This window comes from Glycine max, chromosome 2 (assembly GCF_000004515.6).
Source record: "Glycine max cultivar Williams 82 chromosome 2, Glycine_max_v4.0, whole genome shotgun sequence".
NCBI classification, from domain to species: Eukaryota; Viridiplantae; Streptophyta; class Magnoliopsida; order Fabales; family Fabaceae; genus Glycine; species Glycine max.
Window position 1 is genome coordinate 44,001,853 of NC_016089.4, and position 22,842 is coordinate 44,024,694.

At 31.7% G+C, this 22,842-nt stretch overlaps 2 protein-coding genes across 5 annotated transcripts; one reads left to right on the forward strand and one right to left on the reverse strand.

Annotated features, from left to right (window-relative positions):
* Positions 1 to 468: 468 nt before the first annotated feature.
* On the reverse strand, positions 469 to 7,157 carry LOC100777715 (U-box domain-containing protein 4). 4 transcript variants are annotated; one of them, XR_001385593.3, is made up of 6 exons: positions 6,888 to 7,101; positions 5,340 to 5,491; positions 4,188 to 4,468; positions 1,033 to 3,012; positions 815 to 931; positions 469 to 727 (listed from the first exon to the last, which is right to left on the reverse strand). XR_001385593.3 is itself a non-coding variant. In XM_006575377.4 (5 exons), the coding sequence occupies exons 2-5, from the start codon at positions 5,458 to 5,460 to the stop codon at positions 872 to 874; spliced, it is 2,442 nt and encodes an 813-aa protein (XP_006575440.1). In that variant the 5' UTR covers positions 5,461 to 5,491; positions 6,888 to 7,101; the 3' UTR covers positions 469 to 871. The 4 variants fall into 4 exon arrangements, 3 of the variants coding, with proteins under 3 accessions (XP_006575440.1, XP_006575442.1, XP_006575441.1); XM_006575377.4 differs by having other exon boundaries at positions 469 to 931; XM_006575379.4 differs by lacking the exon at positions 5,340 to 5,491 and having other exon boundaries at positions 469 to 931; positions 4,188 to 4,473; positions 6,888 to 7,157.
* Positions 7,158 to 12,125: 4,968 nt separating this feature from the next.
* On the forward strand, positions 12,126 to 13,980 carry LOC100813016 (tyrosine--tRNA ligase, chloroplastic/mitochondrial). The gene has a single exon (XM_003519237.5). It carries the CDS (start codon positions 12,216 to 12,218, stop codon positions 13,704 to 13,706), a length of 1,491 nt encoding a protein of 496 aa, XP_003519285.1. The 5' UTR covers positions 12,126 to 12,215; the 3' UTR covers positions 13,707 to 13,980.
* The last annotated feature ends 8,862 nt before the right edge of the window (positions 13,981 to 22,842 follow it).

Below are 22,842 nucleotides of genomic sequence, written 5' to 3' on the forward strand. Positions count from 1 at the left end.
TTTCAGCTGGTTTGGTTTGGATGAGGAATAATTGCTTTAAGCTATTTTTATCTTGCATTCTTGTATGGAGTACAAATTCTATTTTTGAACAGAACGCAAAAAATTAAATTAAAATATAATCAGTTTCTCACTTTTTATAACTCATCTGAATAGGTGCGCTAACAATACGGTCTATGTGAAAAGTGGATTTCATTAGGAAGTGTAAGCAAAATCTTTAGCTTATAAAGTGTGTTACCAAACACACAAACCATTAGTCATTCTGGTATCTATGCTATTAATGAGTGCTGCGTGGCGTATGTGCGAAAATAACACCAATACAAATTTAAAATTTTCAGTTCTGAACCGTAACATAAAACCTGGCAGTAATGATACCTTATATCTTCAAGGATGAAATAAGTTGCGTTTAGATGAACCGACAAAGACGTACAAACTTCATTAGCTTAATGAGAAATGCAACTCTTATGCCACTTTTAACTGTTAACACTTAATAATTTCTTCTTCAAATGCTTGCTACATACTATCATCTAAGGATGAAGACAATATCCAGATCCCTATCGTATTGAAAGGGCCAGTTAATACATCACCAAATACTAGTTATTGTCCACTAACATTTTGCCTTAGCTCAGAAACAAAAGTTACACTTGCATGCATAATTTTTCTTCACATCACAGAGAGGTGTGTCACATGAGGACACAATCAATTCTCCTCCTCCATACATATTCTCCCCCTTTACAAGCATGTGTAAACAATAAAAAAATAAAAAAAATAAAAACTTTACGCATATTATGTGCACAATGCAATGTATAAATCTTACATATTTTGTAAGTTGATTCAAAACCTTTGGAAGGCTCACAAGGTTGGAAAATCAAGATCAAGCTCTCCCAGCGCTCCCATGTCTTTGGCTTCTAAATTGATTAAGGAGAGCCAAGGCCTAAATTGAAAAACAATTTCATCACTTCTTTTTTGTAACAAGAAAAAATATATATATAGTAAAAAGGAAACTAAATTATGAAACCATGAAGAACCCCATACCTTTTCTTTGGCCCTTGGGGTGCCTGATTGTGACAATGCTACTAAAGGGGGTACAGCTCCTTCTTGGAGCACCATGTTTAAGTATCTGTGATTGTCTGAGCATAGATGTAGAAGAGCCGCTGCTGCATTCTCCTTTCCTCTCGCAGAACCCAACTCGATAACTTCAACCAAAACAGGAATGCCACCTTGCTGACCAATTGCTGTTTTCCCTTCTGGTATCGTAGCAAGATTTGCTAGAACAGCCACTGCCTTATCAACCATTCCGGCTGCCGGGTCCATTAACTCTACAAGGTTTTTCACAGCACCGGCTTGCACAATTCGATCCTTGTTTTCATGAAATAATGACAAGTTAAACAAAGCAGTGGCAGCATCTTTCTTCCCTCTAGGCGTTCCGTTCCCTAATAAATCGACCAGTGGTCGAATTGCCCCAGACCTGCCTATCCTGATCTTGTTTTCCTCAGTAACTGATAGGCTGAAAAGAGTGGCAGCTGAATTCTCCTTGGCTTCTGGACTCCCTGTCTGAAGGACATGAATCAAAGGTTCAATTGCACCAGAATTTGCAATAGCAGCTTTGTTGTTATCATTGATTGATAAGTTAAGGAGTGTTGTAACAGAATTTTCCTGGATCCTAGTATCGGTTGATTGCAGTAAATCAACTATTAAGCTAATGGCTCCACAATTTGAGATCACAATTCGGTTATCCATATTTTCCTTAGCAAGAAGGCGGAGTTCTGCTGTTGCCTCTCTCTTAGAATCAACAGAATCGCTCTTTAACTGCTCCAATAATTTCCGAACCTGGGTTTCAGCAGCAGAAAGATCAGCTCTTGTTTCGATAGGATTAGACACTACCCTAGGAACAAGCCACTCAGATGACCTTTGCCATAAAGTTTGGCTTCGAGACCTTGGCACCGCCAATTGGGGTGAAAACTCAGGTTCTCTATGACGAGTTGGCATGGCAACAGCATCTGGCCCTGAATTCAATTCTCCAGAAGCATCTTGACTGTGGACTGAACTGGTTGATAGCAGAGGAGTATTGTTATGAGAAGTAGTTCTAACATCAGTTTGAGATTGTTCTGAGCTTAAGGCATTGGAGGATTCCCTTGTAGATGGTGACATTAATGATTGGTCAACTGAATCCACACTCCCTTCATCTGAGCTGGCAGACTCGTCATCCGAACCTGTGGATGATATTCTTTCAAGATTCACATGCTGCTCATTAACCATGCCATTTAAGGAACCACTTGGAGTTGAAGAGGAATGCAATGTTGATGTTCGTTCTTGGTGGATTTCAGGCAAATCCTTGATCAAACCAGACTCCATAGACCCATGAAAAGGAGATGACTGATTTAAGCTTTTGGACTTCATGGGATCAACGAGCTTCACATCATTTGATTCACACCAGTTAGCAATTAGTGCCTTGACAGTGTAGTTAGGTATTAGATTGGTGTGAACCAGAGTCTGACGTGTCTTGGGACAAACAGTAAGTCCAAGATCAATCCAGTTCTTGATGAAAGCCCGCTCATATGTTTGCCCTGATGCCACAATGACTGGATCCATCATCAATTCTAAAGAGAGAGGACAGCAAAAATCAGCAGGTACTAACACCGGGATAGAGCTCTGAGCTTGCTTAAGCATAACAAGATGCTCATGCATACGATTTACAACTGAGATCATTTGATCAATAAATTCAACTTCTACAGCATTTTCAAGTTGTTCAGCATTCTCCTTCAACTTATCAAGGGCTACAGCCTCTATCAGGGCCTCTTGATTAGACCTTAGACCCAGATTCTCGGCGATGTTTTCCAGGACCTCTGTACTGGGCCCTACACCTTCCAGTTGTTCCATAATAGCTTTTTTAATGGTTGATGATGCTTCATCTCGTAAATTATCAAGGAGACTTTGAGGTGAAGCCTTCAGCTGTTGTAAAATGCTGAGTCCCAAATCCTGAATTGTTGATATTAAGGGATCAACTTGAATAACCTAGTGATTAAGAGTAAAGAGTGAGAACCAACACATACTTAACATCAAATAATTGAGCCAAATGACATCTATGATAAGCAAGCAGGCTTGAAAAGACAACTAGTACATAACATACATCTATACCAGATGGAAATCCAAGTCAAGCAAATATACTAGAAAACTGTTCAGTTCTAACCTCAGCACCTCTCATCTCACCAAGGTGTACAAGGTTAATGACTTAAAGCTATATAGTCGACAAAAAGTAGAACTTGGGTGAACTATTAGTACAAAGAAAAGCTTTGATTAAGCAGGGTGAAAGAACATGAAGTAATGTTATGAAAAAAGACAAGCAGAAGAACAACAAAGATGAGAGAAAAGTGACTGAGGGAGGCAGAAAATGAAAAACTACACAAATACTTGGCTACAAAACTGAATTCCTCTTTACAAAACAGCAGGAAAAGGTATGATCACCTTAGCCACAGGAACATAGAGAAAGATATGTTTATACTAAAATTAGTTCAGGGCTTGACTTAGTGAATTATAAAGACATTGCTCAATATAAGCTCAGCTAATTTTATATATACTAACAACTAAGATAAATGTTCCATTTTCATTTATATCTACAAACTAAAATTTAAGATATTATTAATTTAATTTATCATGCTACACACAACTTAACTATCATTTTACCTCACCAAGAACCCTTAATATAGAATATAGATAATATTCATAAAAAAATCTTCACAAATAACATTAACTAAATATAGATGTAGCCATAATTCAATACTTACATTTCTTATGCCTATAGATAACATCATTATCAAAACAGTGTGAAAGCACAAAATGGGCAAGGAAAATAGGCAGAAAAAATATGAAAATGTACAAAAAAGGATTAGTGGGAAAAAAAATCATGCAAATGGGAGACAAAATATCATTCAAGTGAGAAGGCAAAACCCATGCAAATAGATGGGAAGCTTGGTAGGAAAAAATTGTTTAAATGAATAGGAAAAGCATCTATGTCAATAAGAAGGAAAATGGACCAAAAGGCTGGCCAAAACATTATGTAAATAGGTGGTGAAAAAAATATAAAAAAAAAATGCAAATATGAAGGAAAAAAAAATCATGTAAGGTGGCCAAGTGGGTGGAGGGGAAACCCTGGATTATAATGTAGAGAGTAGAGACAAAATGTGACTCACAAAGTAAAATTTACTAGATAATGGATGCCAGTTCAGACTAAGCTCCCTCAACTCATCAACAGCTAGACTAAGTTCCTCAAATAGCTTACTAAGCAATTTGTTAGAAGCTAAATCAGAAAAAACAGTAGTATCAATAATCGGCTTCAACAACTTAAGCATCTTCTCTGCCTTTTGGTAATACTTTGATACAGGTTCTGACTTCATTCTTTCAGAAAATGATAAATGCGAAAATGAGGATATCGCATCAGATAGCACCTTTAACAAAGATATCTCCATAACACCTGCACTAGTAACAAAAAATTAGTTCAGTTGTATGTCATTATGAAACCAGAAAAAGAAAACAGAAGAAAAAAAAAAGACTTTATTTCTGGATTGAAAATGAACAAGACAAGGAGAAAGATCTCTCATCCAAGGTTCCCCCTTTCTATGACGGATCTAATTATCAATTCTCAATTGATACACCCTTCTACCCGTTTTATTTAAGTCAAATCCCTGTCCTTCCATCCTCTCTAACTAACTAACTAATTGTTCTAGCTATTTACTGTAACTATTGTATTTGGAACCTATAACATATGTAGATCTGATTGGACAACAATATAACAGCTCCGGAAATTATATTATATAGGATAACATAGGATTTGAGGAAACTATAAGACCTGATATAATAAGAAACTGACAAGCCTTTACCTTATAGGGCCGTATTAGCTACCTGATAGTATGAAGACCTAACCATTTGTTATTGGACTGTATATGACCTAATTATGCAATTAAATGTAAATTTAGAATGAAAACCATTTTAGAAGAGAAAAAAAAAGTTGCAATTAAGAGCGAACAAAACAGTGGATAAAATTAAAGAAGAAGAAAAAAAAACTAATCACTATAGTAATAATAGAACATTACAATTAGGGTCAAAATAGCCAATGAAAACATGAAAGGAATTCAATGAAAATGGGACAATGAATGCACAAGATTGCCTCTGTAAAAGATTGCAAATTGTAGCTTTGGTCAAATGGACCATTCAGTTTTACAAATACTAGAGATCATAAAACAATTCATAATGCATTTTCCTACTCTGAAAAACTTTAATGCATAAATCCATTTGTACAAAAGATTTTAGAAAACTGAAACTCTGATATGAGAAGAATCAAATACCACTTGAAGAAGCAGAAGACCAACTCCTACTATAAGCAAGGCTGATAAGAGAAGAAACCTTCACTATAAACAGGATTTTCAGGTCTGACACATAGCCAACAGGGGAGTCATGCTTCTGCATTGCATTTCCTATCTGGTCTTATCCAGAGAACCTCAATATAATAGAGTTATAAGACGTTATTACTCACAGTATTGCACAATTATGCACATGAAGCAAATATCTGTTATCACTGGATAACAATAGAACTTGAAATGCCAGCTGAGTTAAGCTAAAACCACCATAGGCTTGTTATAAACTGAAGGTAGGTGAGGGCCTTGTATTTGAGAACAAGGTGAACTCCTATACTAAGAGGATGATATTGGTGCCGTATTATTTATATACATTATTTGAAATGAATTCTGTGTATAACAGATTCCATGATTTGCTAACAGAATTCCTACACCAGCTAATAGCATTCTTACACAAGCTAACAGATTCCAAATTGGTTATAACTAACTTCTGGAGCATTGTTGAGTTTCTTATGTGTAATCCTCCAAGTGCACAGGTCTTTTGGTGCTTCTTTTGGGTCTGCTACTATGGGCCTCAGGGGGTGCCTCGAGTGTGCCTTCTGTGCTTGCGTCCGTGTTGCTATCAAGGCTCAACTTAACGCAACTCCAATAATGATATCAAGTCATCAATAAAAGATTTTCCCTCTTGGCAGGCTGACTATATGGACAAAAAACAACCTTGAGTTCTGTCAAAAACTAATTTTTCATCATGGTCATTTAGATCTTTGCCTTTTTTAATGGTTTCTCTTTATAGTTTTCCGTGGTTTTTCTATTCCTCTATTTATTGGATTATCCTCCATCCACTAAACATTTCCTTTTGGGGGAATTTATTGGTCTTCTTGAATACATGGCCAAATCATCCTTTGGCAAGATTATCATCTTTTCCTCAGCAAGTGATATTTCCACTTTTTCTCAACCATATACATTTTTTTATCTTGTCTAAATCATCTGTCCATGTCATAAAGATCCAACAAAGTTTTTTACGTTATCCATTGATTACACAACACAACCCACCTCTTCCACTCAGGCTAGGTACTGGCTATGTAATAATTGGAAACAAAGCACAACATAAACAAACTTAGGCTGAACTCAAGTGTCCCAACAAGTAACTGGGAGTATCAAATCAAACACAACTTAACTCCACCAGGCCTAAAATCAATTTACTTTACTTGAGCTCGATCACAAGCACATTGCAATTAGGAATATTACAAATCCAGTCAAAAGTTTTGAGTTTCAAACAGAAAAAACATAACATTACGCAACAGTGAACCAAACAAGGTCAACAAAGAAACATAAAATGGAACAACAAAGGAGTAAGTAACCAATAACCAATACAAAGCAAATGCAGCAAAACATGATCAAGGTGCAGCACTAGAAACTCCAGACAATCACACATACCCTTTAAGTAAAAATGCAACTTTTTTTATAAAATGAAAGCACAAAGGGATGAAATAAGGTGATACATAAATAATAGAGAAAGCGATGAAATATGGGTTTTACCAAAAAGAGGGATTGAAAGGGAACAATTCCCAGTTGATTGTGAGAGAAAGGAGAAAAGTTGGCTGGCAGCACCGCTCAAATGGGTTTTCCGGCCACCGTTGGAATGAGAGGAGCTAAAAGCCGCAGTGGTGGTGCTAAAATAAATGTGGAAATTTTAGGGAAGCTATATTTTTTGCAACCTATGGTTTTGACTTGAATAGAAATGAAACGTGTGAAATAAATGCTTTTTAGCTTTCCTAAAAAAAAATTCTTTTCAGCTTTTGATTTTTCTTTCCTGAATTTATAACTGTGGGTATTTATGAAGTCTTTGAATACTTTCAGTTCTTAATTAATTATTATACAAATACAAATATGGAGTCAAAATTGTTACATTTGAATAAGAATTTGGTTTTGACCCGGAATGATGATGAAATGTCATACACTTTTACGTAATAGATTTCCTAAATAATTGCCGACCAGCAGTTATAGTAGTTAATTTTATAAGAGGACTCTCCTCGATATTTTCTTTTCTAACATTTTTTTATTAACTGAAATTAGAGGATATAAAATTATTGATAAGTGAGATGTACTAAAATTATTAATCTTTAACAGATTTTTTCAGTTAATCATACCGCAAGTATTGAAAAGAGACTATCCGAGAACAAGGACAGACTCACCATAAGAAATTAGGGATCAAAATATAACTTGGTTTTGTAATAAAAAATAAATTAACTATTTATTTTATAAAAATCTCAAAATTTATTAAAATAAATTTCAACAAATATCTTATATAACTTAATAATTTAGTTTATATTTTCAAAGTTTAAATAATGAATTTAAATTTCGCAAATTCAAAATTATACTCATACACTAAAAAGCTAAAATTAGATTGAAGTTAATAATGACAAGCAATGAGATAAGAGATAAAAAAAATAGTAATAAAAAAGAAAAATAGTTATTAATATGTCTTAAAATTAAATTTATTAATTTCTTATTTAGTGTAAGTTTATCTCATAGACAAATATTAATTATAAATAATATTTAATTGCTCAAATAAGTTATAACCAAATCAATATAAAAAAAATAATAAAGTCATTTGGTTACAAATATAAATATTTATAAACTTTAAAATAAAAATAATACATTATAAAAAGAAAAATATTAACAAAGGAAATAAATAACATTGAATATTTTTTTAAAAAAAGAAAAAATTATAATTATTTTAATGATGAAGAATATAAAATAAAATTAGTATTTATACAAAAAGTATATTTGTCTAAAAAGAAGAAAAAATGTCATTATTTTTGTAAGGAAATAAAATATTTTGTAAAGAAATGAAATAAAATAGATAGTTAATACTTAAATATTATTATTTTTATAATCAGAGTCTTTAAATAAAAATAATTAATTTAATATAATAAAATTAGAATTAAAAAAAATAAAATAGGGGGGTCAAGGGCTCCGCTCCCTTACACGTAACTAAGTCTGTCTCAGAAAGAGTCTCGACAGCAGTTTTCATTTTATAATTATTCTTTGAAGATTGCAAGTATTTCCACTAAAAATAATACATTTCGAATGTTTTCGTGTGTGTATTAGCTCCAATCTAATTTCTTATGGGCATTCTCATAAGATAATTTGTATAAGAATAAACTGTCGATACTATATCATAATATATTATTCAACATAAGATAAGATTATGATAGGCACTAAAATATTTTTATAATTATATAATCAAGTTGTAACACTTCAACAAATTACACTAAAAAGAAAACGATTTAAAGAATAAGTAAATGTTGGACTATATCATTAAAAATTACTTAAAGAAATTAATTATTATTATATATGCTAATACAATTTATATATATTTTTTTAGTAATTCATCATTTAATAATTCTATAATTTAAATGTGTTTAATTTGAAATAGTTATGAGTGATTTTTTAAAAAATTTTCTTTAAAAACATGTAAATAAGAATAAAATATGTTTAAAAGTCTCATTAATGTCTAAACTATCAAGAAGTGAACAATACATAATTTTATAATTATTTAATAATATATGATGAAAATATTAAGCAAACACAAATTACTATAAGTATTTGAATCTTACAAATATATGAGATAAATGATATTTATATATAGTTATTAATTATATAAATTAAATTTTATTATATTATTTTTTATGAATTTAATTAATTTAATACATAAAATAAAATTTTATTTTATTTAAATTTGAAATAATAATATGATGATTATAACAATAAAATTAATTAAAATTTAAAATAATATAAGGTTTAATTTGAATTGAAAAATAATAGAATATTTAAAACAAGAATAGTTAATGCAATTTAATTTAATTCTAATATTATTAGTAATTATTGTAATTCAAAATAAAATATAATTAAAAAAATTGTAAATTACTAAAAAACAAATTGCACTTTTTTTTATATATAAATGGAACAACAGTCACCTTACTATTTTGGGATACAGGATCTTAATATAATCATACCAGAGAACATTTTTACATGACTCTGCCACTAAGTTGGCCTCACAAACAACATGGAATAACTTGAAATTTCACTCTTTATTCATCAAAATTTCCCCCATAAACAATCAACCCCTAGTAAGGGTGGCTCTACAACACAACTTTGCTCATCAAATTGACATGGCCAGAGAGTTAGTTTCAATCCGAACTAACTTATCCCCTCTTTCCCAAGCAAGCTCCATAGTAGGAATAACACCCCAAATTCTTTGCTACCATAGAACAAGATCCAATACGTATGTAAAAAAACAAAGATCTAGAAGCCAGTTGAATCTCTGAGCACTCCACCACAACTAAAGTTGGAGAGCATACCTTCTAACTGAGTCATCTACATTAAATTTGACCCAACCAGATTGAGGAGACACCCATCTAACATGCCTTTCATAAGGAGACACAAGTATATAAACATTAATACCCATCCCTTGAATAACCTCAAAGCTAACAAATTTGGCCCTATTAACAACCTGATCAAAATTCCACTGTTGGTCAATGAAAATAACTTGACTCCTAGCCATCCAAATGGCCCAAACTGAGACCCCAAAGACAATATTCCACATATTCCTTCCTATAAACATATTATTTGCGGTCCATGAGTGAAGACCATGCACGGTTGAAATAGTTGTTTAGTTGGACATTATAATCATGCACCAAAACATTCCAAATGGGGTGCACTTAGTTGCAATCTCCCGAGATATGAATGGATGTTTCAGCAACCCTCCCACACAACCATCAACAATAGAACATTGGTCTTGAGCTTGTTCCGCAGAACCACCCACGACATGCATTTAACTCTTTAAGGCCCCTTCTAGTCCTACAGCCTCTTCAAATTAAAATGTGTCTAGTGATGATGCTAGGATGCTAAAACAATATAAGTTGTTTTAGCATAGAAACACCCATCCGGGCTAGGTCCCCAAATAGGTTTGTCCCTCCTATTCTGTTGATTGGGGACTAGATAAGCGACAATCTTATCCAACATCCATTCCAACAGATATTGGGCCAAGAGTTGAATATTCCACCCTTCTTCATATAGATCAACAGGTTCAACAACTGAGAAAGACATGACATGAGATGAGGGTCAATATGAGTGACTGAGAAAAGAATAATCCCCAAAGACAACCACGCTTCATGCCCAAAATGAAACATCAAGACCACCCACAATCCACCTCATGTTATCCCGAACATAGTTCCAAACAAAGCATAACCCCTTCCATGTCTAATATAGTTCCAAACAAAGCATACCCTTCCATGTCTGATAGTCTCCATCTTTACTTTGAAAAACATGAACAATAGAAGAGTAAAGAAGATGAAGTAGAGATGAAAATATCACTACAAAAAATATGTTAAAAGGGTGCAAATTTAGTCACTAAAGTGAGGACATTCGTCACTAAATAAATAAAAGATTGATTTTAATAAGTTCCTAAGTTGTTGGTTTCCATATTTAAAAGTAAAAACCACCAAAATCTAATAATGTTCAAAATAAAGTATTAGAGAACGCTCTTGGATTCCTCCATTTCAACTAATTCAATTCTAAATAATATCATTATTCCAAATGATACCCTTAAGTTAATTTAAATGTGATTAGCATCTTCAATAAATATAGTGAAAACTAGTTTAAAAAATAGTTTTTTTATATCAAATTAAGAAAATTAAATTAACTTAACTAACATTCTTAATTAGCATGAAATTAAGAATTTTTATTTATATTTGAGTTTGGAAGACTAGATGATATATATATATATATATATATATATATATATATATATATATATATATATATATATATAATTATTTTTTTAAAAGAATTTAAAATGTATTTTTTAATAAAAAAATTAATATTTAATACTATTAAAATATTTTCATCATAATATTTTATAAAGTTATATGTATATTCATTTCTCAATTAATGTTCCAAATTACTATTAGGAGGTATTCTCATTATTTCTAAACTTTTTTTAGAAGCATTATTTTTAGACTAATAACGAAAAAACTTAATTATATTTTAGTCTCTTTTTTGACAAAAGAGAGTCAATTCATTTCTGTTGGTAGAGAATTTTGAATACAACTAGAAAAAAAAAGCACACACAATTATTAAGATTCTCTACTGAATGTCGAGCTAGGGAATGAGCTACAAAGTTGATTTTTCTACTAGTAAACTGAATGCTAAACCCCAGATGTAAAATAAGCATATGCATGATATGGTTCAGAAAAATACCACACTTTGTCATGTTACTTTTTCCACCCAAGGCTTGATCCACCAAACCTTTGCAATCCATTTCGAAAATAACAGCATTTTTTTTTTTGGGTACTGTTCCACCCATTTCATAGCTTTTAAGATAGCATAGGTCTCATCTTCTTGAACCTCCATAGTCAGGAGTTCTATTCTTTAAGTCACTCAAATAAAAAATTTGTATTGTTAGTCTCTTAAATAAAAAAAAAAAAATTCTTTTTAATCTCTCTTCTCAAATAAATTTACATTTTTTAGCTCTTCAAATTTTGGCAAAAAACTAAACAAAGTATTTTATTAAAAAAATTGAATAACATAAAAAACGTAGGTCTCATTTGAAAGTCTAAAAAGCCGAGGACTAAAAAGCATAATTAAGTCCAATGAAAATATTAACAAATTTATTAATTTACTAATCAATATAAAACATAAAATTTCCTTCCCCTTGTAAAAAATAAAAATAAAAATAGAATGATTAATAAAATAAAAAATAAAAATAAAATGGTGTTGAATGAGACGCACCCTCATATCCATCCCCAACCTCGAAGAGTAATAAGGTAGAGGCACACACCACACTCTCACACATAACCAATGGCCTCTATCTCTGCTCCAACAAGAACACTCCTCTTCACCCATTCAACCAAACGCTTCTTCCGTCCCTTCAAACCTTCTTCTTCTCCTTTCCCTCTTCAATGCACCACAAAAACCACCTGCAGCACCCTCCAACAACAACAACAACCTCGCCGCAACAACAACTACAACGTCATCGGAATCCTCGAAGAGCGCGGTCTGGTTGAGTCCATCACCAGCGACGCGCTCCGCAGCGCGTGCCTGACACCGGCACCCCTCAAGGTCTACTGCGGCTTCGACCCCACCGCGGAGTCCCTCCACCTCGGCAACCTCCTCGGCCTCATCGTCCTCTCCTGGTTCCGCTGCTGCGGCCACCGCGCTGTCGCGCTCATCGGCGGCGCCACCGCGCTCGTCGGCGACCCCTCCGGGAAATCCCTCGAAAGACCCGAACTTGACGCCGAAACCTTGGAGAGGAACCAATTGGGTATCTCGAACACCATTCATCAGATTCTGGGTCGCGCTCAAGATTCAAACTTGGTCGGTCCTAATTCTAATTCTGATTCTAATTCTGATTCTAATTCCTCTGTTGTGATTCTGAACAACTATGATTGGTGGAAGGAGTTTAGTTTGCTGGATTTTTTGAAAAGGGTGGGTAAGTTTGCTAGGGTGGGGTCAATGATGGCTAAGGAGAGTGTTAGAAAGAGGTTGGAATCAGAACAAGGAATGAGTTACACTGAGTTCACTTATCAGCTGTTGCAGGGTTATGATTTCTTGCACTTGTTTCAGAATGAGGGTGTTAGTGTTCAGATTGGGGGGAGTGACCAATGGGGTAATATAACTGCTGGGACTGAGTTGATTAGGAAGATTTTGCAAGTGGAAGGTGCTTATGGTTTGACATTCCCTCTTCTTTTGAAGAGTGATGGCACAAAGTTCGGGAAGTCCGAGGATGGTGCCATTTGGTTGTCTCCAACGTTTTTGTCTCCTTACAAGTTTTACCAGTATTTTTTTAGTGTGCCTGATGATGATGTTATTAGGTTTTTGAAGATCCTTACCTTTTTGGACATTGAGGAGATAGTTGCCTTGGAGGGGGAGATGGGGAAGCCTGGCTATGTGCCTAACACCGCCCAGCGGAGGCTTGCCGAGGAAGTTACACGGTTTGTTCATGGAGAGGATGGTTTGGCTGAGGCTCTTAAGGCCACTGAGGCATTGAGGCCGGGGTCTGAGACGAAGTTGGACTGGAAAACTATTGAGGGGATTGCTGAGGATGTGCCGTGTTGTTCTCTGGCTTATGATGCGGTTTTGAATCTGTCGTTGGTGGATCTTTTGGTCTCTTCTGGTTTGTTCGAGAGTAAATCTGCTGCACGTCGGTTGTTGAAGCAAGGAGGGCTTTACTTGAATAATAACAGAGTGGATAATGAAGGTAAGAGGATTGAGGCTGCGGATATAGTGGATGGGAAAGTTCTTCTGTTATCAGCAGGCAAAAAGAATAAGGTGCTGGTGAGAATAGTTTGAGAGTATTTATTGGATAGCTTAGTATTCTTTGGAGTCTGTCTATTTGCTCTGTGGTTTTGTTGTACTTTTAAGAAACCTTTGATTTTCTTGTTACACAGAAGCTTATTCCTTAAGTGTTGTTTTCCAATCAGAATTAGAGTTTTTCACCTCAATAGCTTTGCTAGTCTTTAATGCAAACCTTTATTTCGCAGATTATTGAGGTGAAATTTCAATTCTGTTTGGAGAATAGCACCAAAAATAATTAAGAAACTGTATCTAAATTTTGTCCTTCAAATAACACCTCTTACTCGCATCCATTATTTGGTAAGCATTGCGGCCAAGTACTTATTTATGGGTAACCTAACATTGCAGCTGTAAATTTGTAAGCTCAAAATTTCTAGAATTGAGAATATTGAAAGTAAATACATTTATTAACCATTGTTGAACAAATGCAAGTTGCACTGAGCATAAATTAATGGAACTCATTTGTGGTTGGTTGGGGGCAAGTGGTCTCTTTGCTGGAAGTCTTGATCTTTGATCTACAACATTTTGATGCTTTGCTACATAATTAGTATTGTGTGTCTGTGTTTGACATGGAGTAAAAAGCCTGTTGAACTAGTTGGAGTTCTATTTTCCTTTAATATTTGTAGAATTGTTGATATTCATGCCAATTTACATTTGCTTATATCAAGAACCCGATGTAGCAGGTAGCTTCATCATTCCAATGAAAACCCTGCTTATGTATAGTGAATCATTAGACTGTTCAATGTGGCAAATACCAACCTTTTCACTTGAGCCTAATGGCTGCTTCAAAATTATTCTGTTGCATTACATTGAATAGGGTTCTTTTGTTCTGATTGATTGGGGAGCTACAACCTTGTGGAAGAAATAGATGGGCAATGATACTATAGATTCATTAGCATGGTGAAGGACGTTTTCTTGGTTAATTTATAACATGTTCCTAGAATAGTTTACGACTATTATTATTATTATTATTATTATTATTATTATTATTTTATTTCATTTGATCATTCATGTTCTAACATGTTTGGTTTGGCTAATGTGTTATATGTATGTTAGGGTTTCTTAATGAAGATAGAATCTTCAATCTTCATTACTGGGGATGTTAAAGGTCTGGTTCTTTTTCATTTTACCGTTATCTTGGATTTATGTCCGTCCTAATGTGTTATATTGGTTATATAGCAAGTTTCCTCCCTTGAAACAAAAAAGAAAAAACAACTCATTTATAGAAAATTTCCAATCAACCATGAATAAATAATATAGTTCTTTCATTGTTCCACAACAATTTTTCATTTACCAGTCAATATACTTCCTCTGTTCTTTTTATATAAAAAAACAAACAACTTTTTTTTCTCTTTTATAAACAAATTTTGACTATTTTTGTTTCATTTAATGAGATTATGTTCAAAATAATCTTCATTTGATATGGTATTTATGCTTAACATCAAGTTTTAATGAAGAGTTGTTTAGAAAAAAAAATTAATTAAAAATGATATAATTTAATGAAGTTAAATAATTTTTTAATAAGTGCAAATAATTTTTTTAATAAAATAACACAGAGAGAGTACAATGATTCAATAGTATTAGTAATTCAACAATCTTTAAATCATAGGGTCACAATAGTCAAGTTAAATTTCACCATATTCCAAATAATCAAACCATAATTTATATATTAAAAAAACTCATTTCATATAAATTTTAAAACTTATGTTACTCATAAATTAATGAACTTTTGTTGAGTACTTAATATTTTTTTTTTGCGTTCAATTTTTAATAAAACAAATTTTTATTATTCATCCTCGTTTTTTTTAGTTCTTCTAATTTGTGTATTTTTTATTTTTGTCCTTATAATATTTTCTTCATTTTGTATTATTCCTTTGAAAAATATTTTATATGAATTAATAACAAATAATCTATATATTTTAAGGATAAAAAAAATAAATATATTAGAATGGCAAAAAAATAACAAGGATCGAAAACATTTGTTTATTTTATTAGGGATTCAACATAATTTTATATTAGGGATCCAAAATAAAATTTGTTAATTTATTATAGGCCTAAAATATATTTAGGCCAAATTTTAATTATATACAATAAATATTTATCTTTACAATTTACAAATTAAATAAATACCAATTTAACTAAGATGTATTTGCAACATAAAATTCTCACAATATCATTTATTACTTAATTATATATTGCCATTATGATATAAAATAAATTTATTTATCAATAGGGATTGAATCTAATATAAGATATTAGTCTCCCACAACGTGGTGAACTAATGTTCAAATTTTCATGGGAGATGTGTCCATATTTAGGATCAAAGTGTACCTCAAATACAATTGTCTCCAAATGTGGGAAATAAAAATAATGGTTTTACACTCAGTTTCATGTATTCCCATTCTATTCTTTTGTAGTTAACTACTATATTTCTCTTTACAAGCAAATGGAACTCACTCGAATTGAGCCAAACCTTTTCACTTTGAGCATACTCATTAACTGTTTCTGCTACTTTGGTCAGATGGACTTGGCTTTTTCTTTACTTGGCGAGATTCTCAAACTGAGGTTATCACCCAACTACCATAACCTTGAATACACTTATGAAAATGGATTATGCAAGACTAAAAGGGTGAATGATGCCTTGAATCTCTTTGAAGAAATGCATCCTGATACAGTGACTTATAGTTCTCTTATTGAAAATCAGGGAGAATCTCTTATGTTTGGGATCTTATTGATGAGATGCATGATAGAGGTCAACCTCCGGATGTAATCACCTATAATAACTTATAGATGCTTTATGCAAAAATGGCCATCTTACAGGGCAGTTGCATTGTTCAATAAAATGAAAGACCAGGTAATTCGGCCAAATGTGTACACATTCACTATACTTCTTGATGGACTATGCAAAGTTGAAAGACTTATGAATGCCCATGAATTTTTTCAAGATCTTTTGACTAAAGGCCTGTCTAAATGTTCGGAGATATGCTGTTATGATCAATGAACTTTGTAAAGAGGGCTTGCTTGATGAAGCATTGGTCTTGCAATCAAGAATGGAAGACAATGGTCGCATCTCTGATGCTGTAACTTTTGAAATAGTGATTTGTGCTTTCTTTGAAGAAGATGAGAATGATAAAGCAGAGAAGCTTCGTAAAATGATTGCTAGAGGCCTATTGTAAAAGTAAAGTAGGTGAGATGCTTTCTAGTGACACATTATGTTATTTTGAATTTGATGATGACCAACTGATATTTATTTCTTTTGATAGTTTCACATACCATGTAATGAGCTCACTATGACGCTGCTTTTGATTAGAAGTCATATGTTGTTAGGCCTATTGTAAAAGTAAAGTAGGTGAGATGCTTTCTAGTGACACGTTATGTTATTTTGAATTTGATGATGACCAACTGATATTTATTTCTTTTGATAGTTTCACATACCATGTAATGAGCTCACTATGACGCTGCTTTTGATTAGAAGTCATATGTTGTTAGGCCTATTGTAAAAGTAAAGTAGGTGAGATGCTTTCTAGTGACACGTTATGTTATTTTGAATTTGATGATGACCAACTGATATTTATTTCTTTTCATAGTTTCACATACCATGTAATGAGCTCACTATGACACTACTTTTGATTAGAAGTCATATGTTATTACATACATTTATTTTCATATTCTAAAAATAAGAATCATTGATTTTTTTGAGTCTTGATACAGCTATTCTTTTTCTTCCCAATGTAATGTCTGTTGAGTTTCTCTACTTTTAAGGATTTTTCAATCACTGCTAATTGTTAGTGTTTCAGATAACAAATCAAGCTGAATTTGAGATGATTAATTGGAATGCTTTATCTCATACAGCTGACCCTATATACCATGATTATACAATGTAAAACTGGAATCCTTTTCTTTAGCAGTATATTTCTCGTGGTCTTCTGCAGGAATGGAAAATTTAAGAACACCGGCATATTTTGTTCATGTCATCTGAGTTATCTTAGGTGTTATATTTGCTGAAATTTTCCTTGATGTCATTGTTGCACAATTAATTGTTGGAGCTTTTATAAAGGATATGGTTTATTACTTTATTTTGGGTGGTTCTTAACTACTTATTCCGAAAAGTGTGTTCCAGTGAACGTCCAAAATTTACCTATATCAAGGATTGAACAAACGAGATATAAGGAATCAGGATTATCTAGAAGGCTTGAATATTGTTTTCTAATTTACTTATGATTCTATATTGAGTTAATACCTAACCCATATGGTGTGAATTTCAACTCTTTAGTCAGCTGGGTTACTCAGATTCAAGACTTCAGTTTGATCTTCTCTTTTCTTCTAGAGGGATTTGTTTTCTTTCATTATAGTTGGGTGCTTCATTGAGTTCATTCTATTGATATCAGAGACTAGGGGTGGAGTTACTTGCCCAGACCTCTGTATGCTTGTTCAAATAAGGGCAGTTAGTTAATTGGAGAACTTTCTGCAACTTTTCCCTAGATTATGTTCATTAGGAAGACAAAACAACTTAAAGAGACAAGGATAAATGTTTCAAAATCATATAATAGCAACCATGCAATGTCATTAGACTTTCGGCAAAACTATGACAAAGTTTCACTTCTGTTCCTTTTCATTTGTGTAGAGATACTTTCATGACATCTATGTTAGATAAGTAAGGATTTTTGTGTTAGTTTTATTGTTCTTGTTATGTAGATAAGTAGATTTTAGTACTTTAATTGCATGATAGTATTATTTTTACTTCTGTAAGAGCTTGCAAACTCCATTCTCCATCTCTTGGGTTTATCTCTACCTACATGGTTGAGAGCTGTACAACTTTGTTGCTAATAATATCTAAAGTAACTTTCAGTAACTAGTCAACTTGGGGTTGCTAATCAGGCTTTCTTGTCGTTGAGATTGATGCAACATATACAAAATCATCAGGCCATAACAATCTTTTAATTATAAAATCATTTCAATTAATTTACGTTACTTAAAGAAAAATAATTAGTTTAATTAATCACATTAAATTTATAATTATTTGTACTATTATTAAAAACTATTTTTTTCTCAACTCTCTCTTCACCTAATTGTTTCTCATTAATATTTGAAGAGAGAATAATTAAGAACATCTAAGAAAAACAATAATTAAAATATTTAAAAATTAAAAAAAAATAATCTTATAAAATGAACAAACAAATTTTTCAAAAAGATCTTATAATTAGTTACTAAGTGAGTAACACTTAGCAGCAGATCCCCAATTAGAAAGGTGTATATTAGCAGGAATAATAGCCAGCACAAAAGGACTTGATATTGCATTGGTGGCTGTTATGCTCAAGTTGGGGTCAGTTGAAGTTGTTAACAGCTGTATTTAACAGTTAGTTAGTTAGAGATCCTAACTAATTTATAAAAGAGTGGGAAAAATGGCAGGGTATAAATAGGAGGGTAATAATAAGAGTTAGATTGGATTGGGAGTAGAGGTTGGAAGGAAATGCAGGAGTCTCAAATTTCCTTGAGTTGCGAGAGATACTTATCTGTAATTATTGTTTTGCATCTTCTCTCTTGATTCTGCAATCGTATTAATTCAGATTCAGGGAGAAGAGTGATATTTAATTAGTCTCATTCTTTTATTTTCAAATCTTGTTCCTGTTAAAAATCATGGTTGTTACTTGTTACTTGGCAAATTGTGAAACTTTTGAATGACTTTTTTGCTCCAGAGTTTTCATTAGTTTTGGTCGACATTTTTATATTGTGTTTTCATAATAACAACAAAGAACATGAAAAGTTTTTTTTTTAAAAAAATTCGTGTATTATGTGTGAGTGAGAGAAAAACTAACTTATAAGTTAGTCAAAATACTTTATAAGTTACTAAAGTACTTACGAAACACACTCAAAGTTATATCCTTTGACAAATAAAGAAATTTGGAACTTCTATGATTAGAAAAGTTATCCTTTAAGTGAAAAGTAACGACAATAGGTAATCTTATCTCTCTAGAGTGGTTGTAATTAAGATGCTTAGGAATCTTTCCAGATTTTAGTCCACGAAACATATTAATAGGTGAGTGTAGGAATTGTTTTCATTGGTAAAATTAACTTTTATCAAATGGAAATTATTTTTTTTTGTATAAATATTATAAATATGAACTAATAATGTATTACCAAATAATTAATTTTGTTAGTATATAAAATTAACATATACTTTCAATATATTATATTATTAGTATTTTTTTTTGTTTCCTATATGTATCTTGTTCGAGATATTCTTATTTGATACATGATTTGACATTAAATATGGGTATCTTTTTTAATATGAATTTGAATAATGATTTATCAATGTTATAAGAAATTAACTTCTTCCGCTGGATTCAATTTCCGTTGATTATATCATTAGTATATAATGCATATAATTATATTAAATATTACTTTCCATTGATATGAAGGCTATACAGTAACAAAGTAATTCTTAAATTTAACATTTTTCAATTAATATAAAACCTTATTTTAGTGTCAATAGGCCATCATCTCATGTGTAATTCAAGAGTTAAACTATATTAACTAAAATTAAATTTTTAAGCAATTTAGTTTTTTTTTTCAAATCTAATTGATATTTTTTGTTGTACACGATACATCATAAAATATCTCTTGATCGATGGTCAAAGACTTAATATAAAGATCACTTAGATGAATTTTACTTTTCTAATTAAATCTTTTTTCAGATGCAATCAAGGATCAAATCCCATTTAATATGTTTAATGAACCATGTTATTATCCAATCTATCCAATTTTAACACTTTTTTATGGATAAATCAAAGAAATATTTTAATAATTCATGACCAAACTTATCATAAGATATGTCATACATGATTAGAAATTAAGTTTAATAATGATACATTAATAATATAAAATAATTTTATACTTTTATTTGATTATAAATTATTATTGTTATGACTTTTAACATAATTTTATAAAAATCAACAATTATCATAAATAATAATTTATAATTAAATAATAATATAAAACCATTTTATCTTATGAGTATATATTCTATTTTCTCTTAGAGATTTCAGCATATAATGGTGGAATTTGATCCATTTTAACTAACAGCCTCGTCCTTTATTAGGTTATACACTATACCAGACCAAGTTGTATAGTTGATGATTCCATGTGAGAACACATTAATACAATGCAAGTTTTGAGCTGTCCTTGTCACTGATAAGACCTCTGTGATTAACTACTGTGACACAGCTTGACTAATAGTTATATATAGTATATATATATATATATATATATATATATATATATATATATATTATATATATATATATATATATATATATATATATATATATATATATATATATATGTGCCCATGTGAATGCTTTATTAGATATGCATATTTGACTTTTAATCACATATATATAGATCCAAAGACCCATCATTAATATACATGTAGCATCTGGGAATCCTCCCAAGCACATAATTTATCTTTTCTGACATTTAATATCATATTAGAACTTGTCAACCCCACATAAATGCGATATCAGTTTGATAACAATTTTTTATAAATACCATTAGTTAAAATATTACATGATTTACCACCAAGTCGCCCAACTAGCTAGAATTGCGTGTTATAAAACTATTTATTGCTTTCACTTCTCAAAAAAACTAAATAAAGAAAACGAAAACTCTCGTGCCTTCTTGGTGGGGTATATGACATGAAAGACAATAGTATATATATACGCTTTGTTGGAAAGATGAAGTTTCTGAAGCTTTGAATATTAAGTGAGAGCTATTAAGTAATAGTCAATTGAACAATCACTAATGGCCATGTTGAGCCAAAGATGCGAATATTTCAAGCAACGGTGACAAAACCAATTTCGATCTGTGGCATAATCTATACGCATCTTTCGTCTAAACTACCACACAATATGAAAACCAAGGGAATAATTAATACAAATGGAGCATTCTATATATGTGTACATTAACTATATTTTATATTTATTTAATTTCTAGGCTTATCTTTCACATTAGCTAAGGTTGAGTTTAACACGTCAAAGGAATCGAATGCTTCATGGGTTACGAGATTTTGTTGGTAGAAGGATTGACTTAGATTGCATATACCTTTACTTACATAGAACAACTTTTAATTAATTACAATGCAAACAAATGATTCCGCCATTCTTTTTATTTATTTTTTCTACTTTTATTCTTTGGTGTTCAACTAAAAAAGGAGGTTCTTCTAATTAAGCTTGGTTATGCATGCATAAGAGGCTAAGACTAAATATTTGAATTTGTGAACAATACGATTTTTTTATTTATTTATCATCGTTGAGTTAGTTGATGTCATGGGTGTAACTTTGGCTGGACCGAAGAGCTGCTTAATTGTCTCTTTTGGCTACTAAATGAAATTGAAGAACTATTTTATTCTATATCACACTACGTGCTAGCAACTAGCATTACCTCCAACAGATAATCAATCTTTCTATTCTTCTACCTAACTTTTTTGGTGATAACCTAAGATTCTAATACCACTATACCTAAATATATATACATATTTTGATACAAAAGTTTATGCATAGCATTTTTTTATTTATCACAATTTGCCATTTTTTTCTCTCTAGGTCGATCGCACCAATATTCGGACACCATATATATGAGATATATATCAAAGTAATCAAACTAATATGAGTGGAAGTTGGGTAGAGTTACTATATGATATAATTATATATATTTTCAGTGGCTTGTTAAGCTATAGCAATTAATTCTAGTAACTGATCTTGCCCTCAGTAGTAATTACACTTTGGTTGTTTACATCAAAGTTTAGCTATCACTTCCTCAACCACAACCATTTAAGTCTACAAATAATTAACACAAAAAAATTTATTTTCATTCTATTATTATATAGGTGGAGTGACTGGTTTTTTTCTTCTTTTTTTTAATATATACTAAGACTCATGATCAGGTTTGAGAATCTAATTAATAGGAGAAAAGAGTTCAATATATAAACTTAGATCTATATATATCTATATGACGTTTATTTAACTTCACATGGGAACAGGAACTATAACACAGCCACCGTACCTTGTCTCCCTTTCAAGAAGTTAAATCTTTCACATCCTTTAAATCTGCAGCTGGCACAGACTCGTGAGTGAGT

Bases quoted from the DNA above. Each gene is read 5' to 3' on its own strand.
- LOC100777715 (XM_006575377.4), bottom strand. From the start codon at position 5,460: ATGCAGAAGCATGACTCCCCTGTTGGCTATGTGTCAGACCTGAAAATC. The intron at 4,469-5,339 runs GTATTTGATTCT...TTACTAGTGCAG, and splicing joins GTCTTCTGCTTCTTCAAGTG to GTGTTATGGAGATATCTTTG. The intron at 3,013-4,187 runs GTGAGTCACATT...CTTAATCACTAG, and splicing joins TATCTAGTAAATTTTACTTT to GTTATTCAAGTTGATCCCTT.
- LOC100813016 (XM_003519237.5), top strand. From the start codon at position 12,216: ATGGCCTCTATCTCTGCTCCAACAAGAACACTCCTCTTCACCCATTCA.